Here is a 16,612-nt window from a genome sequence, read left to right on the forward strand (position 1 = left end):
AGTTAACTATCAAGTGTCCTTTATTCCCCTTTCAAACCTAGGGAGATATTCTTCTGGGTCTGAAGTTGAACTCTACTTGGATGATTTTTAACTTGTGAATGGCTCCGAAAACCCAGCATGATGACCAGGACCAATAAGCCTTCTTCCACCTGGCAAGTTCATCAAGCTTTAATTTTTATTGCAGATATGTCCAGGTCAGGTAAAATCTAGATTAATGCAGGGTCAATCAAACCATATGCCTCAGACCAATGTAAATGTCTCAACAGCTGGAACATCCTCATTTTCTCTTACGATGAATTAAGAATAAAAGGATTCCATCACTGGGAAAATTTTCAAAGCTCCCATTGCACAAATTCTCTATACATTCTTACCTGTGGCTCTCAGTATTTATTTGTTATAAAAGATTGACCAGGAACCAATCCGTCAAAAATCAGAAATTACAGAATTATTACAAAAGTAGCATTAAAATGAAATAAGGTTAATCCATGCCAAGAGAGCTTTCCTACCCATCATATTCACCCTTTCAACTGGAGATTAAACAATGTTGGTATTTGTTAAGCGCTTACTATGTGCCGAGCACTGTTCTAAGTGCTGGGGTAGACACAGGGTAATCAAGTTGTCCCACGTGGGGCTCACAGTCTTAATCCCCATTTTACAGATGAGGAGTCAAGTGACTTGCCCAAAGTCACACAGCTGACGAGTGGCCGAGCCGGAATTTGAACCCATGAACTCTGACTCCCAAGTCCATGCTCTTTCCACTGAGCCACGCTGCTTCTCTAAACTTCACTTGATGCTGGCAAACCAAGACCTATTGCATCATCACACTGGGAAACATTTGCTCTTGGGCCAAGGTCTATGGCAATGTTTATTACCCTATTTATTTGGTTAATGAGGTGTACATCCCCTTGATTTTATTTATCTTGATGATGTCTTGTTTTGCTTTGTTCTGTTTTGCTTTGCTGTCTGTCTCCCTCGTTTAGACTGTGAGCCCGTCATTGGGCAGGGAGTGTCTCTATCTGTTGCGGAATTGTACATTCCAAGTGCTTAGTACAGTGTTGTGCACATAGTAAGCGCTCAATAAATACTATTGAATGAATGAATGAATGAGAGCAAACATCAATATGGTGGAAGTCACTTCGAAAAGTGAAGGAAAACTCAATTTATGAAACCCCAAGTCTTTGGACGTTTGGACTTTGGACTGCTCTCTCTAAGGTCACCCATGACCTCCTTCTTGCCAAATCCAATGGCTCCTACTCCATTCTAATCCTCCTTGACCTCCCTGCTGCCTTTGACACTGTCGACCATCCCCTCCTCCTCCATATCTTATCTCACCTTGGCTTCACGGACTCCTTCCTCTCCTGGTTCTCCTCTTATCTCTCTGGCCGGTCATTCTCGGTCTCCTTCGCTGGAGCCTCCTCCCCCTCCCATCCTTTAACTGTTGGAGTTCCTCAAGGGTCAGTTCTTGGCCCTCTTCTGTTCTCCATTTACACTTACTCCCTCGGTGAGCTCATTCGCTCTCACGGCTTTGACTACCATCTCTACGCAGATCTACATCTCCGCCCGTCCTCTCCCCCTCCCTTCAGGCTCGCATCTCCTCCTGCCTCCAGGACGTCTCCACCTGGATGTCTGCCTGCCACCTAAAACTCAACATGAGCAAGACTGAGCTCCTCATCTTCCCTCCCAAACCCGGTCCTCTCCCAGACTTCTCTATCACCGTGGATGGCACGACCATCCTTCCCGTCTCTCAGGCCCGCAATCTCGGTGTCATCCTTGACTCACCTCCTCCAAGAGGCCTTCCCAGACTGAGCTCCCCTTCTCCCTCTACTACCCCCCCTTCACCTCTCCGCAGCTAAACCCTCTTTTCCCCTCATTTCCCTCTGCTCCTCCCCCTCTCCCTTGCCATCCGCTCAGCACTGTACTCGTCTGCTCAACTGTATATATTTTCATACCCTATTTATTTTGTTAATGAAATGTACATCGCCTTGATTCTATTTAGTTGCCATTGTTTTTACGAGATGTTCTTCCCCTTGACTCTATTTATTGCCATTGTTCTTGTCTGTCTGCCTCCCCCGATTAGACCGTAAGCCCGACAAACGGCAGGGACTGTCTCTATCTGTTGCCGACTTGTTCATTCCAAGCGCTTAGTACAGTGCTCTGCACATAGTAAGCGCTTAATAAATACTATTGAATAAATGAATGAATGGACGTGAAACTGGAGTTCCCAAACAACAAAAGGGAAAACCTCTTGGGGATGACCAAGAAAATATCAATGTTAAGGACCAAGAGTGACCAAGAAAATGTTAAAATGTTAATGTGCAGCACGGGTCAGGGTGGATCCTGATCGTTAAAAATGTAGCAAAAATGAGATGATTTCCCCTCAGACACAGTTTCTTAGATCCGCTCAGCAAAGTGCTGCCCACCCCTACCCCCTGCCCCCACCTACTCGCTTGGTGCACTCTGTGTCCCAGTGGAAATATGACGGAAAGGGATGAGAGAGTGTGGAATGGTGCTGTGACAACCACTTGCATTGGGATTCATTCCTCCAAGCAGGTTCTCAGTCCTGAAGTCTCAGGGCTGAGGTTCATCTGCTGTTTCTGAGAGGAGACTCCATCATCAGAGCCACCCATCAACCATAGTGGGAAGAAGACGGAATAAGATACTGAGCAGACTGAATGAGATACTACAGAATCAGGAGAGTTGCATTACCTTCATCCGCAACGACTTCCGTGATCCCTCTCGAAATGCCTGTTTCAAAGAAGGCACAGCAAAATAAAATTCAGTCTCGAGAACAGCGATACATTACTCTTTCAAGTAATCCAGAGACTAAGACTGAAATGTAGGCAGACTCCCCCAATCTATTTCATTTTCTTTAGGGGCTCAGTGCTGTTGCAAGGGTAACACAGTCTAGTGGAAAGACCCCGGGCAACAGAGGACCTGGCTTCTAATCCCGGCTCCACCACTTCTCTGCTATGTGACCATGGGCAAGTCACTTCGCATCTCGGTCCCTCAATTCCCTCACCTGCAAATGGGGATTCAATACCCATTCTCCCTCCTACTTAGATTCTGAGTTGTATGTGGAGCCTGATTACCTTGTATCTACCCCACTGCTTAGTATAGTGCTTGGCACATAGTAAGCCCTTAACAAATACTACAATTATGCTTATCATTAATTTATTGATTAATAATAATAACAATAATAATAATGACACTGTGGAGATCAGATTGGCAGAAATCTGAACAGTGACAAAACATGCTTAAGGATATACTATCCCTAGATAGTTCCATGTGACTTCAGAGCCCCAGATTGGCCATTCCAAATTTACTACATGATGATTGAAATTGAATGTCTTCTCAATGCAAGAAAGATTTTCCTGTATCTACCCCAGAGCTTACTACAGTGCCTGGCACACAGTAAGTGCTTAACATTATTATTATTAGAGACACAAACTAATCTCCCTAGGTTGGGGGAGATGTTGGAGGAGAAAGCAAGTTACTCATAGCACTGAGGTTTCTGTGAAGAGTAGAGAATGAACAGGAATAATTAGAGCTGTTTGCATGAGCTGGTTCAATGGTGAAACCAAGGGAAATTTTCTGATTGGGGGGAAAAGGTAGGATCAACTGGTTCCAAGGACTATTTTAAGACTATTATCTAAGCTACTTCAGGACTAGCTCTTCAGGACTGGCTCCTCAGATGGCCTTTCCACACCTTGATTTTTTTGGTCTTAGGCGCAGCACGAGCTTTTGCTGGACTCTTCTTCCTCTTCTTGGTCTTGGTTCTTCTCACCCGGTTAACCGTTAGGGTGATACTTGTAGGTGTGTGCTGAGTTGCTGTATACAATACTGTGGAGGGGGACAGCTCCTCATCCCAGCTTTCAGTTGCACTACTGTCCCCACCTAAAAAGAAAATCATTTAACATCATACTGAACCAATACTCCTAAATATTCCTCAAACACTTATCCTTTTAGACTTTCCCCTTTCCCATCATGATGAACTTGCTTCTTGTCCATTTCCCTCTCCTGAAGATAGGTTCAATCATAGTACACCGGTCAACTGATACTTGACAACCTCCTGTCTTAAGCACAATTTCACATCTTCCCCATAAGAAAGCTGCCTTCCTCTTTACATTATCAATATCAAGAATGTGGACCTTGTTTTACATTGGGCATGTGTTTCCTCCTTCTCTCCAGCACAGAAAGGGAACTTGCTTATCATGGCTCAGGGAAAAACTCCCAACTCTAAAATGGAAAATCTCCATGCTGCAGTAATGAGCACATTTGATTCATAAAGGATTTTTGGGGGGGGGGGGGGAGGGAGGAAGAGAGCCATGAGGGATCTTACAGGAAAACAAGTTGGTCACCTCCTGACAAGATTTAACTCTCAAAACTTAATATCAGGGACCATTAAGCAATTTTAGGAGTAATTCTGAGATGGATTTTATGCCATAAAATACAGTCAAAAGTATGCATCACATTTCATCTCTCTCTCACTCACTCACCGGACTCATTGTCCTGCTTCCTGCGCTGCAATCTAATCACGTTCCCACTGTTCATTCCCCTAAAAAGGAAAAAGAAACTTGAAGTAGTGACCACACACACGCACAAGCCCGCACCCACATCCACACCCACATGCGACTTCTATCCTCCTATGACCTAAATATCAGCAGGACACCAAACTGCACATCCAATTCAATGTTCTTACTCTAATCTTTCAAGTTTTTGCCATCAACAATTCTCACCAGGCCGGAGACACACCAGTCATTAAGTGTCAGTCTATTATGATAGAATAAATCTAATTGTGATGAACAATCTAAGACTTACAAATAACAGAAACATCTAAGAGTTGCAGCCTGAACAACTTGGATCTATTATTCAGACTATTTACCAGAGTCTAAGGAGAGAACAACTCATTAGCATAAGGCTGAATATGGACCTACCTGCACTTATCACATTTAAGGAAGAAACCATCCTGAGAGAGACCACAGTGACACCAGTTGGGAATGGAGTCGCCCCCTGAGGTCTCACTGTCCCCAGAGTTTTCCTCATCTGGCAAGTGCAGGCCATTCAGCTCCGCATTGGGGATGATGGTCTGAACAGGAGGAGAAGCAGGGGGAGTCGGAGGAGGAGGGGCTCCATAATTATGGTCCTGAAAATAGAGTTTTGGAATCAATAGTGTTTAACTCACTGGTTCCTCCTTCCCTCAAAGAGCTTAGTACACATAAAAATCAAGGGCAATTAATAACCCTTCAAACTGTTGTCAAAATCAGGAATCACAGTATTGTGAAATTTGACATCTGGGCGGGACCGTGAAATATGATCTTCCCCTTCTTCATGACATACCAATAATTAAACCGTGCAGGAGAGATGGTTGCCTATCTCTTAAAGACCTTAAATATCTCCAGGGATGGAGATTTCATTACCTCTTTTGTCAGCCTGTTCCAGGGCTTTATTCATTCATTCAATAGTATTTATTGAGTGCTTACTATGTGCAGAGCACTGTACTAAGCGCTTGGAATGGTTTTATCACTGTCAGAGGTTCTTTCTTCTGACCAAAGTAGCTCCCATTTAAATTGAAGTCCACTTCTTGTTCCACCTTCAGTGGACATGGAAAATAACTCCAGCATTCTCCCCATAAAATCTTTCATACACATTTTAGTCACTCCCGTGTATTGTTCACTTCCAGCAGCAAATGTGGTCCAGACTTAGCACCCTAAATGGGGTGGAGGGGCTCCGGTTCCTGAGGGAGACCACTGGAGTTTGGAGAAGCTATTCCTTCACTCTTCCAAGCAAGCCACTGTAGGATGCCTCCCTTCAATGTGCACCTATTCACTCTTGGCCACGCAAGAAAACCAAGCTATTTTAAATAAAACACCTTAATGATACTTCATTAATTACTTAACTGTTAAAAACAAAGCCTAATTTTAGGCTGAATCTCCTTAAAGCAAAAACATTTTCCTCAGAGTTAATCTCCTCACAAACCTGGGAGGTTCCCTACAACAAGTGCTCTGTGGTCTACCACATCCAGTTTTTCCTAGCAATTTTCCTTGCTGAAATATAAAGAAATAACAGCTTTTTGAGCCAGCTCCTTGGGTCCTTACCTTAGTTTCACATTTAGATTTAGTGGTGGGTGGTGAATCCATCATCACAAATTATCTCAAAAATGGCTGAGGGTGTTTCTTTCCCGCCTAGCTGGCCCCCCTCCCCCACTCCGGCCCACTCCCACCCTTTGCCCAATCCTCCTCAGTGATTGGCCATTCCCTAGAAGGAGCAGACCAATCAGAGCACATGGCGCCAGCGTAGACCAATCGTCTCTTCAGGAGGGGGTAACCAATAATGAAGAGTCTTGTCAGGAAAGTTCTAGAAATCGTCTTCTAGTCTCCAGGCAAAGCTATCCTCACATGGCTCCTACAATCCCTCCCCTCACTTTCTCTTTAACAGGCTAACAAATCCCAATTCCTTTCGGACGCTTCTTTCTAAAACTTACTTTCCCTCCATTTAATATTTTCACTCTAGTTGCCTCTCCAGTTGCTCCTCCATCTTTTTAAATTGTAAAAACCAAAGATCAATAAAACATAGTTTGGCCAGAAACTGTTTTCACTATGCATTTAGGCGAAACCGTTTTAGGGAACTGTGATGGTCCAAGCAATGCTAACCTCACACATAGAAAGGTGTGGGGTTGGGGCTCAGATTTGTTTAGAACAGAAAAAGGGAAAGCTCTTTTGCATGGGATAGGGGCAGCCAAGCCTCATGAACTGAAGAGCCACAAACCAACCAAAAAGTACAATATGGCCAAGAGCCTCAGATCAAAGAAATTAATTAAAAAATCCTTTAATTGGGTCAGTGAGTGGGCATGTGGGGTTATAGAGGTGGTGAATGGTGTAAGCTCCTGGGGCCGGGGGGGGGGGGGGGGGGGGGGGGGGGGGGGGGGGGGGAGGGGGGAGGGAGAAAATTGCATCTATTGTGCTCTATTCTATTCTATTGTACTGTATTTTCCCAAGTGTTTAGAACACTGCTGTGACCACAGTACGTGCTCAATAAGCACCACTGATAGATGAATTGATTGTGGTGGACAACAGGCCATTTGGGGGAGAGTGTAGGAGGTGGTGGCCAGCAAGAGACAGCAGGGCAGGACTGGGATCAGGTGCAACCTTTCCCCTGGATGAGTGCAGGACAACTTTTGCTGCCGAAAGGCCGGAGCAGTGTTATACTACAACCTGTTGTGATGACAAATTTAAAAAATAATAAAAAGAAAAACATAAATATAAGGATTTAGGCAAGGACTTAGACTGTGAGCCCCATGTGAGATAAGGACCGTGTCCAACCTGATTAACTTGTATCTACCCCAGTGCTCAGTACGGTGCCTGGCACAGAATAAGTACTTAACAAATACTATTGTCATCTCCCCTCCCCACCCCCCAGAAAAAAAAGAGCAGGCTAGGAAAAGAGGAAGGAAACCTCAGAGCCATGAGGAGAGGAGAATCCCTGTTAGGCGTGGGAGCTGGTGTTTACTGAGCCTGAGGGGCAGCAGGGTTAACTACCAGAGAAAGCCCAGGGGAGACCGTGCCTGCCGAGAAGCAGCTGAGGGAAATAGAGTGGTGGGATTCAGAGGGGCGGTGACCCCCAAGTGTACGTTAAGGACACCCTCGAGATCAGAGATAGGCAACATTATTCCTGGACCTAGTTTATCTATTGTACAACTCCCACTGCTGTTGAGATCGACATTACTTTTTAATTAATTTTTCTTCTCCCCAGGTCATATCTCCCTGACTACCACTTCAGTCCTTCTGTGCCAACTACGCACTTCAATACTCACGCCTACCTGCAGCACTCCCGTACACAGTGACTGACGCACTCTATTAGTTAAGCACTTATCTACATGCCTGTTTCTCTATTCCCTTTTTCTATCTGTAAATTAGTTTGTGTCTGTCTCTCCTGATAGACCGTAAGCTCAAGGGCAGGGGTCATGTCTTTCATTTCTATTGTATTCTCCAAAGTGCTTAGTATGATGCTGACACGAGGCATTCAATATTACTGATTGATCAACTGGAATCCCGAACTAAGTTAAAAAATACGAATTACTCAATTATAAGCCAAGAGTGTGACTGAGCACTCTGTGTGTGGGGGGCATATTTTCAAAGACTCGCCATCACAGGGAGAGTAGGCACTTGGCATTCCCCCAAATCTCAGCTGCCAGTCCTTGAGGTGAAGAACTAACCAGTCAACAATTTCAGATGCTTTCCGTGCCTCCTGAGGGTTTCAAATCTAAGTGCCAAGGGATGCTGGCGGCACACTACCCAGGCAATCTCACGGTGCACTAGTGCAAAGCCCCCAGAAAGTCCCTACCTTGCCTTTAAATTGCCATGGGTACTAGGATCCCAGTGCAAGAAACTGGGCATCCAACCTAAAAAGCAACTGGAAGCAAGCAGGAGTTGGGAAGGTTCACCTAACAACACAAGCCTGGCAGGGTACGACGGGAGAGTACTACTGTACAAGGCTCTTAATGGCTTTTTTTGTTTTTAGCAAGAATGCAACCCTCACATCACAGAAGAACTGGGTGCATTCTAAGACGGGTCTAGCCAACACAGAGTAGAGTGGAAGGATTATTGTCCGAGCCCTGCACATCAAAGCCCAGTTGATAATCCCAGTACTGCGTAGGCTGTTAAAACAAACAGCCCTTCCTTGCTAACTCCTAATCAGTTTGTGGACAGGGAATGTGTCTACCATTTTTTTCAAATTATACTCTCCCAAGCACTTAATACAGTACTCTGTACACAGCAAACGAACAATAAATACCAGCGATTGACTCCCCCAATGTTTTCCTGCTATATGTGCATCCCAGCCAGTCTTTTCCCACCTGCTATTTGTGTGTTTTGTTGTGTTTGTTTTTTTGAAACCAAGCGCACTACCTTACAATTGTCCCCTATTGAGTTTCATCCATTTTACCCGCTCGCCTAGGTCACTCTGAATTTTTCTGGAAGCGGTAGTAATCCCACCCTATCTAGTATCACCTGCCACTTGGATGAGCATGCTCTCAGATCCTCTGTGCTGATCATTAATGAAGATAGTGAATGGAAGCAAAGTGAATTACCAAATGTCTTGGACAATGAGGGCATAAAAATGAGGAGAACAAATGAGAACAAATGGGAGCCTGGGAGGTGCCTAATGGCCACAGGGACAACTTCGTCTTAGCCAATGTGGCAAAGAAAGGAGAGAAGATTCTGGGATGGCCCGTAATTGGAATTCAGTAGGTAAAGCTTTTGGCAGTCTGCGCCTATAGAAATCTGAAGATGAACAGAAGCATACTCACAGCATAAGGCAGTCCTCGGTACCCAAGCCTCTGGGCGGTCCCATAGCTGTGAGTGGAATACACGTTCTTCTCACTAACAGCTGGACTAGCTTCCACAGATTCTGGGCTGCAGGAAAGCCAAAAGCAAGGCATGATAGTATAGTAACTAATCCTCCTCTTCTGCTAACGTTCCACTTCCCATTCTAAACCCTCCTCTTTCCACAACCACCAACCCCTAGATAGGAGAAAGAACTTAATGAAACAAAGTCATCTGACTAACATTACCAAGCCTATAAATAACAGTGGGGGGGGGGGTGTTATTAACTATGACGGGTGTGACATGAAGCCAGTACAGGCAGATGTCTGAAGGCAGGCACCTGGGATACAAGGTGTCCCTAATGACAAACACAAACGTACCAGCTGAAGGGGGAGTTTCCCCCAGAGAAGTCACTCTCGGCTGGTTTACACCCAAAACTATTCTTCTTAATTGGATCTCTTAATACTTCCATGAAATCTCACATGACATTTGCAGTGAGTGAGATGATGAAAGTGCCTTCTGCACTGCCCCAGGGGCCAGGCCCTCTTCCATTCACTACCAAGACAGGATACCCTGAAGAAAGTACAGGTAAAAACAATGGCATCTTATATTTTGATTACCTCTTATCTTGAAGTATCCCCAAAAACCTCTCAAAAAATACTTACAGCAACCATTTTCATCCACCAATGACGTGCAACTGTCTTGTGGGAGAACTGTTTAATAGCTGCCTGGCAATGCTTCAGACCCGTGCTACTGAAAACTCTACTGCATTTTTAGGGAAACCCAGGGTAGATACCCAATTTGGCCAAGGGCACAGGGGATCATCCTCTCCTTAGAGAGGATTTGCTGAAAACTTTAACAACCAAGGATGGTCAGAACCTCTACGGGATAGTTTTTATTTTATTTTTTACTGGACAGGCGGGGCTTCTAAAAGTTCCTCAGATCTTATAGGGGTTCTGAGCTAATGCTAGTTCAACAGAAAGAGCACCCCTAGAGGAGAACGGTGTGGCCTAGTGGAACAAGCACAGGACAAGGAGTCAGGAGACCAGCTTCTAGTCCCAACTCTGCTACTGCCTGCCGTGTGACCTTGGCCAAGTCCCTTAAACTCTCTGGGCCTCAGTTCATAAAATGGGAACATAACAACTGTTCATCTTCCTTTTCTGACTGTGAGCCCCACGTGGGCCAGGGACTGTGTCTGATCTGATTACCTAGTATCTGACCCAGCAATTAGCTCAATGCTTGGCACAAAGAAAGTGTTTAATAAATACCGTCATTATTTTTATTACTCTTAGTGACTCACCAACACCAAAGTAGTTTTTATTCCAAGAATTTCTACCTAGATTATATGCCAGGTATAAATATGGTAGAGGAAAAAAAATGTCATTTAAAATCTTAGATTATAAACAAAGGTGATATCCTCATTTTTATGCACTAATTTGTTGGGGGAAGGAACAGGTGGCAAAACAGCAATGGCAAAGGCCAAAGACAGGATTTCCACCTTTTTACTCACCTGATCTTCAGCCCCACAGAACTTATAAAAATAGCCATATTTTATTTATTTACATTAATGTCTGTCTCTCCTTCTAGAATGTAAGTTCGTTGTGGGCTGGGATCGTGTCCATCAACTCTGTTACACTGTCCTCTTCAAAGCACTTAGTACAGTGCTCTGCCTACAGTAAGCACTCAATAAATACAACTGTTTGACTTACTTATGACTTTGCTAAAATTCTCCAAATTTGGAAAATGGCTTTTGGAAAGAATAAATGTCATTTTTGTGTAGCTACAGAATCAGGTGACAGTGTTGCTGTTGTATATGAGTTTATCAATGCAGTAATACTAGGTGACAGGGAAATGGTATTAAAACTTACAAATTGGACTCAATGAAGCTGAGATAACTCCGCTTCAGTCAGAACTGTTCAATTTTAGAAGTGTAAACTGCATGCTCTGATTTAAAGTGATGCTATAGACTTTTTTCCCTACTTGCAGCCATAAAATATACCGCAGTTCAAAATAATTACAAAAGATGGCACAGGTGAAGCAAGCTGCTGACAGTGAAGGAAGGTTTGCAATTCCATACAGGAAAATAGTATAAAATAGGGATGGATGGAATGAAAATGAAGGAATATGTAGACTCAAGTGGGTACACTTCACTAATAAAAACAAAAGTGCAATTTCTGGGGGCAGAGGAATGTTAGAAATAGAAGAGTCTCTGTTAATGAAAGTGTTTGCAAGAGGGAACTAGAAGCCCACACAAAAAATTAGGGGACTCTTTGTGGAAAAAAAATTAAATATTATTCACAGAGGCAATCAGTTAACAGATATCCCAAGATATAAGTTGGGTTAATAACTGAATAGCAGATACGGTGAACAAGTTAGGACTAAGGCAAACACAAGCACTAAAAGCAATTAGATGGAATTTCATTTCTATTTTGGACAGATGATCCAAAAAAAAAAAAGCCTCTTTACAAAAAATGTTGCTGGCTAATATGGACACAAGCACAGGTATTCTGAAGTGCCAAATTTTATTTTTTGATTCCCAGGTGAAAAATGAGAATTATCAGGCACCGAGACTTACAGAAGGGAGGGTTGAAAATGGCAACAGCAAGAAACGTATAGAGGCAGTTCAGGAAGCCAGAGGTCATAGAAAACATCATGGGGTCCTCACTCTGGAAGACTCAACTACCAGTCTAATCCTGGCTGCAAAAAAGAACTATTGTAGCCTTCTTGGGCCATGACTGCATCTCTGGCATTGGAGGAAAATGCCCTCTAACTACGTGTTAGCCTCAGTCCTTCAGTTAAGCTCCCTTTCTTCCCTCCTTCCTCTCCCTCTCTCACCAGTGAGGAGATAATGGGCCCCAATGTGTCACTCTGGTTCTCTCCCTCCTCTCCTCCTTTATCAGCATACTGGTTCTGCATCTCCCCAACCCTCCCCCTCCCCAATCCATGATAAGAGTTCCTAACTCAGATATTGCAGTCTGAAGACACAGCTTCTCAAAATTCCTTTCAATTACCTTAGATGATTAAGCTACACTACTAATGGAGGCTGTAGATTGGGAGAGCTGACAAGAGGGCTGAGGTTTACATCTCCACCTTGATGAGAAGCAGTATGCCTAATGTATAGAGTACGGGCCTTGGAGTCAGAAGGACCTGGGTTCCAATTCCGGCTCCGCCACTCGTCTGCTGTGTGCCTTTGGGCATGTCACTTCACTTCTCTGTGCCTCAGTTACCTCATCTGTAAAAATGGGGATTAAGAGTGTGAGCCTTATATGGGACATGGACTGTGTCCACCCTGATTATTTTGTATCTACCCCAGGGCTTAGAACAGTGCCTGGCACATAGTAAGAGCTTAACAAATACCATAAAAGAAAAAAGGCAAGGTTTGAAAAGTTGTATTACAGCATGGTCTAGGACCCGCCCACCACCACCACCAAGACCTTTTGCACTTCCTTTGAACGTTCCTCAAAGTCCTAGTATAGGGCTCGGCACACAGATGGTGCCCGGTAAAGACAATAAATACTGAAACACCATTGATGCACTTCCTACTAGGCTCATTTGACTTCTCAGCCCAAGATTACAGTATATTGGCTGAGGCTCTCTGTCGAGGCCCTCAACAGGTCACTAACTAAAACTTATTACCATCCACAATTTAATCACGGACAACTACCTAAGCAAGGGATGACTGTGGAGAGGGACTTGAGCTAATATAGATCTTATCAGTTCCTGGAGATAGGCAGTACAAACTGGGAAAAGAGAAACATGTTCCTTTCAAGAACAAATCTGGGGACAAAAATAAATGAAAATAAACCAACGGGACCTACGGACTGGTGCTTTGCAAGTTTCCCACCAGGCTTATAATGCCCACTAGCACAGTGCACATAGAGCTTAGGATAGCACCTGTGCTTTCTAAATATTGGTGGATGACGACAATTATGGCAGCACTTGTTAAATACGAATGTTGACTGGGCTGGGGGGGATGGGGATGAACCGCTTCATTGTCCAGGTAGGCAGTCAACAGGAGTAGCTAAACATTCTGACCAACCGCCATCCCAGTGGATCTTTCCCAGAATATTCCTCTCAACAAACCAAGGGCCTCGTGGCAAACCTATTTTTTAAGAACAGACTGGATGTTTTTGGGTGGTGGGGCCAGACCTTGCTTACCATTTCCTACAGGCAACTCTCAGGCCCAGTCAACATGGTGGTTTGTTTGAGTTAAGAGCCCACCCTCCTCCACTTCAGTCTCTGAACACCATCACATTGAACCTGCATAAAGAGAAGCCACTTTCTAAGGTCAGAGATGCTCACCTACGAGGGAACTCATGCTTCCCAACCTCTCCTATCCTGGTGGCTTCAGGAGGCGCATCCTCAGGTTCATGTCCTGCCGTTGTGGCTCCAAGGTTTAAAGAATACAGGCATACCCCATGATACGGAGGGGGTCATGTGCCTCGTAAATGTGGTATCATGGGGTACGTTTTCCCATGGACTTACATGTTATAAATTAGGATCCGTTCCAGAACCTCTGGAAAAATAATATGAAATTCCTTTACATGCTATATATATAGAAATATATATATACTGTAACGAAAAACATCACTGAACTATTGCTTAATCTTTGTTAAAGTAATCCAAAGCATAACATCATAACATTAACTAAATAAGGAGTTGTAAGATAATTATGAGTCTTTGCAAGAGCCTGCAGAAGTTGAAGCTATGTTCATCTGACTGTGAGGGTGGTCAGCTTGAACCAAGAATTTGTCCGACTTAGGCCGAGCAATAGTCCTCTTTCTTCTTTTCTTCCTAAAGTATACCTTGTAGTTGACAAACTCCTCCTGAGCCTGTGAACTCCTCCCTCCATTAGGGTCCTTCTCTTCCATCCTTTTAATAAATGCATCCATTTAATTCCCAAACCGTAGCTGTGGGTGGAGAGACAATCGCTTCCTCTTCATCTGTTCTAGCATCTAGCAATGATACATTTGGCTTGTCCAGGTCTGATGAGGTCCTCACTGGACGACTCCTCTGAATGAGACGCAATTCACTCATCGCCACGGGCACCGTCCATTCCAGGTCAACGGCATCTTTGGGTTGTTTGCTCAAGGGTCTCTTCTACACCTTGAAAATGTGAGCTTCCTCCAAGCTCCAGTCATTGTTGACGGCTTAACTTCAGCCCAAGCGGGAAGGAGGTGGGGGCGGGGGGATGTACTTACCTGAAACGCTCGGCCAGCCAGCCGGGCTTTTGTGTGGGATAGGGCATCAAACAATAGAGGTTGGGATAATGGGGTGGGTGAGGCAGTGAACAATAAATACGGACCATAATCCCGGGCTGGATATATACATGTGGGGTGGCTGTAACCTGGGGAATGCCCGTATTGGAAATCCTATGCTCTGGCAGTGCTCAAAGCCAAAAAGACTTTCTTAAATAATCACTGAATCGCCACTTTATTTGAAACGTGTGTCTTTTGCATGAGTCTACATCTATTACCTGACAGCCTCTAAACTCCAGGAGAGGGGCAACTATGTCTTTCATTCACTTTAGGCATTAGATATGATCTTCTATTGAACTCACTTGGAGTTTAATAAAGATCACTATTAAATCATTCATCATGCTGTTTGGAACTTCAGATAAACTGGCCAATAACAGACTCCACAATGTGTTCCTGTAATGTTTTCAGTGTATTTTACATAGAAAATAGATTAGAGGAGGTGGTTTTCACCATAAAAAGTAGACTCATTTGAGGTAATAATGAATGCGCTGCAACCTATGTCCTATGAACTAGATCCTTGTCGCCTAGGGTAGCAAAGAGTTCTAGCAAAGAGAGTTGATGTTTCTAAAAAGGATGACAGAATGTGATTTTGCTGTAAGGAAGCAGTGGTCAGGCTTCTTCTAAAGAAATCATCCCTTGAAGATAACATTCTTTCCACTTTTTTTGCAAATTCAGTTGGAAGGCTGTGAAAAAATATCTTCCATGTCACCAGGAAAGCTCTAATTTCTCGACCATTTTCAACCTGGTTTTCAGCCCAAGTTGTAGAACAGAGATTCTATAACTGAAATAACTGCCGACGGGCAGGTGAAACAACACATTCGAAGACACTGGTGGGGAGTTTTTAGTCTCCTTCAACTGGGGAAACATGGCTACTTTTAATCACTAAACCAGACACGCAGCTGAGATCTGGGTCCCAAATAAAGGAAATCTGAGAAATCTGACTTGTGGGCAGATAACAATGTCAATAAAAATTTTACAAATATGCTCTGCCCTACCTCCAATACTGGTCCTTCAGGCCATTTCCTCATAATTACCAGATGCAATATTGTGTTGGGCCTAGTGGAAATGTCACGGGATTGGGAGTCAGATGACTTGGGTGAGGAGCTGCAAGGCCTAGTGGAAAGAGCACAGGCCTAGGAGTCGGAGGACCTGGGTTTTAATCCCTGCTCCGCCACTTGTCTGCTGTGTGACCTTCGGCAAATGCTTTACTTCTCTGTGCCTCAGTTCCCTCATCTGCAAAATGGGGATTCAATACCTGATCTCCCTACTTTAGACTGTGAGTCCCATATGGAACCTGATGATCTTGTATCTACTGCAGCACTTAGTACAGTGCTTGGCACATAGGAAAAGCATAACAAATGCCAAAATTATTTTTATTATTACATCCACATCTGTAAAATGCAGATAAGATACCCATTTTCCCTTCTCCTTCAACTGTGAACCCCATATGGGACAGGGACTGGTCAGATCTGATTATCTACAAACTCGATTCAAGTGCTTAATGATTTCTCCATCATTGCTACTATTATCATTCCTATTGTTATTATCATTATCATCATCATTATAAGGGCCAGACTAGAGAACATTTTTGTGAGATGGTAAATTCTTAATGAAACTATCTACAAAGCCACACCAAATTCCAAACACTCGCTTATGGACTCCCATCATTTTCCAAATCATGTTTAACTATGAAAATGCCGTAATGTCATAGTTAAGAATTAACGCCCCTCTTGAGAAGCAGCGTGGCCTACTGGAAAGAGCAGAGGCCTGGGAGTCAGAGGACCTGGGTTCTAATCCCCGATCTGCCACTTGCCTGCTGTGGGACCTTGGGCAAGTAACTTCACTTCTCTGGCCTCAGTTTCCTCATCTGTAAAGTGGGGATATAACACCCTCCCTCTTAGATCATGAGCCCATGTAAAACAGGGACTGTATCTGATCTGACTGTATTGCATCTAACCCAGTGTTTACCACAGTGCTGGACACTTAGGGCTTAACAAATACCGCAATTATGAATATTATCATTATTACTGCGTA

The 16,612-nt window shown here is 43.9% G+C and overlaps 1 protein-coding gene across 12 annotated transcripts in view; it reads right to left on the reverse strand.

Annotated features, from left to right (window-relative positions):
• Positions 1 to 16,612, reverse strand: part of SETD5 (SET domain containing 5) — a 106,428-nt gene that overhangs the window by 39,243 nt on the left and 50,573 nt on the right. For 5 of the 12 annotated variants that reach the window (XM_029050370.2, XM_029050373.2, XM_039910419.1 and 2 more), the window contains exons 4-8: positions 9,305 to 9,410; positions 4,935 to 5,143; positions 4,497 to 4,555; positions 3,707 to 3,894; positions 2,707 to 2,745 (exon numbers count right to left, since the gene is read on the reverse strand). In XM_029050370.2, coding sequence (XP_028906203.1) covers positions 2,707 to 2,745; positions 3,707 to 3,894; positions 4,497 to 4,555; positions 4,935 to 5,143; positions 9,305 to 9,410 — 601 coding nt within the window. Of the gene's footprint in view, positions 1 to 2,706; positions 2,746 to 3,706; positions 3,895 to 4,496; positions 4,556 to 4,934; positions 5,144 to 6,095; positions 6,152 to 9,304; positions 9,411 to 9,700; positions 9,894 to 13,622; positions 13,837 to 16,612 lie in introns of those variants that run through there. The other 7 variants (XM_029050366.1, XM_029050375.1, XM_029050364.1 and 4 more) reach the window with 5 other exon arrangements.

Source organism: Ornithorhynchus anatinus, chromosome X1 (assembly GCF_004115215.2).
Source record: "Ornithorhynchus anatinus isolate Pmale09 chromosome X1, mOrnAna1.pri.v4, whole genome shotgun sequence".
NCBI lineage: Eukaryota > Metazoa > Chordata > Mammalia > Monotremata > Ornithorhynchidae > Ornithorhynchus > Ornithorhynchus anatinus.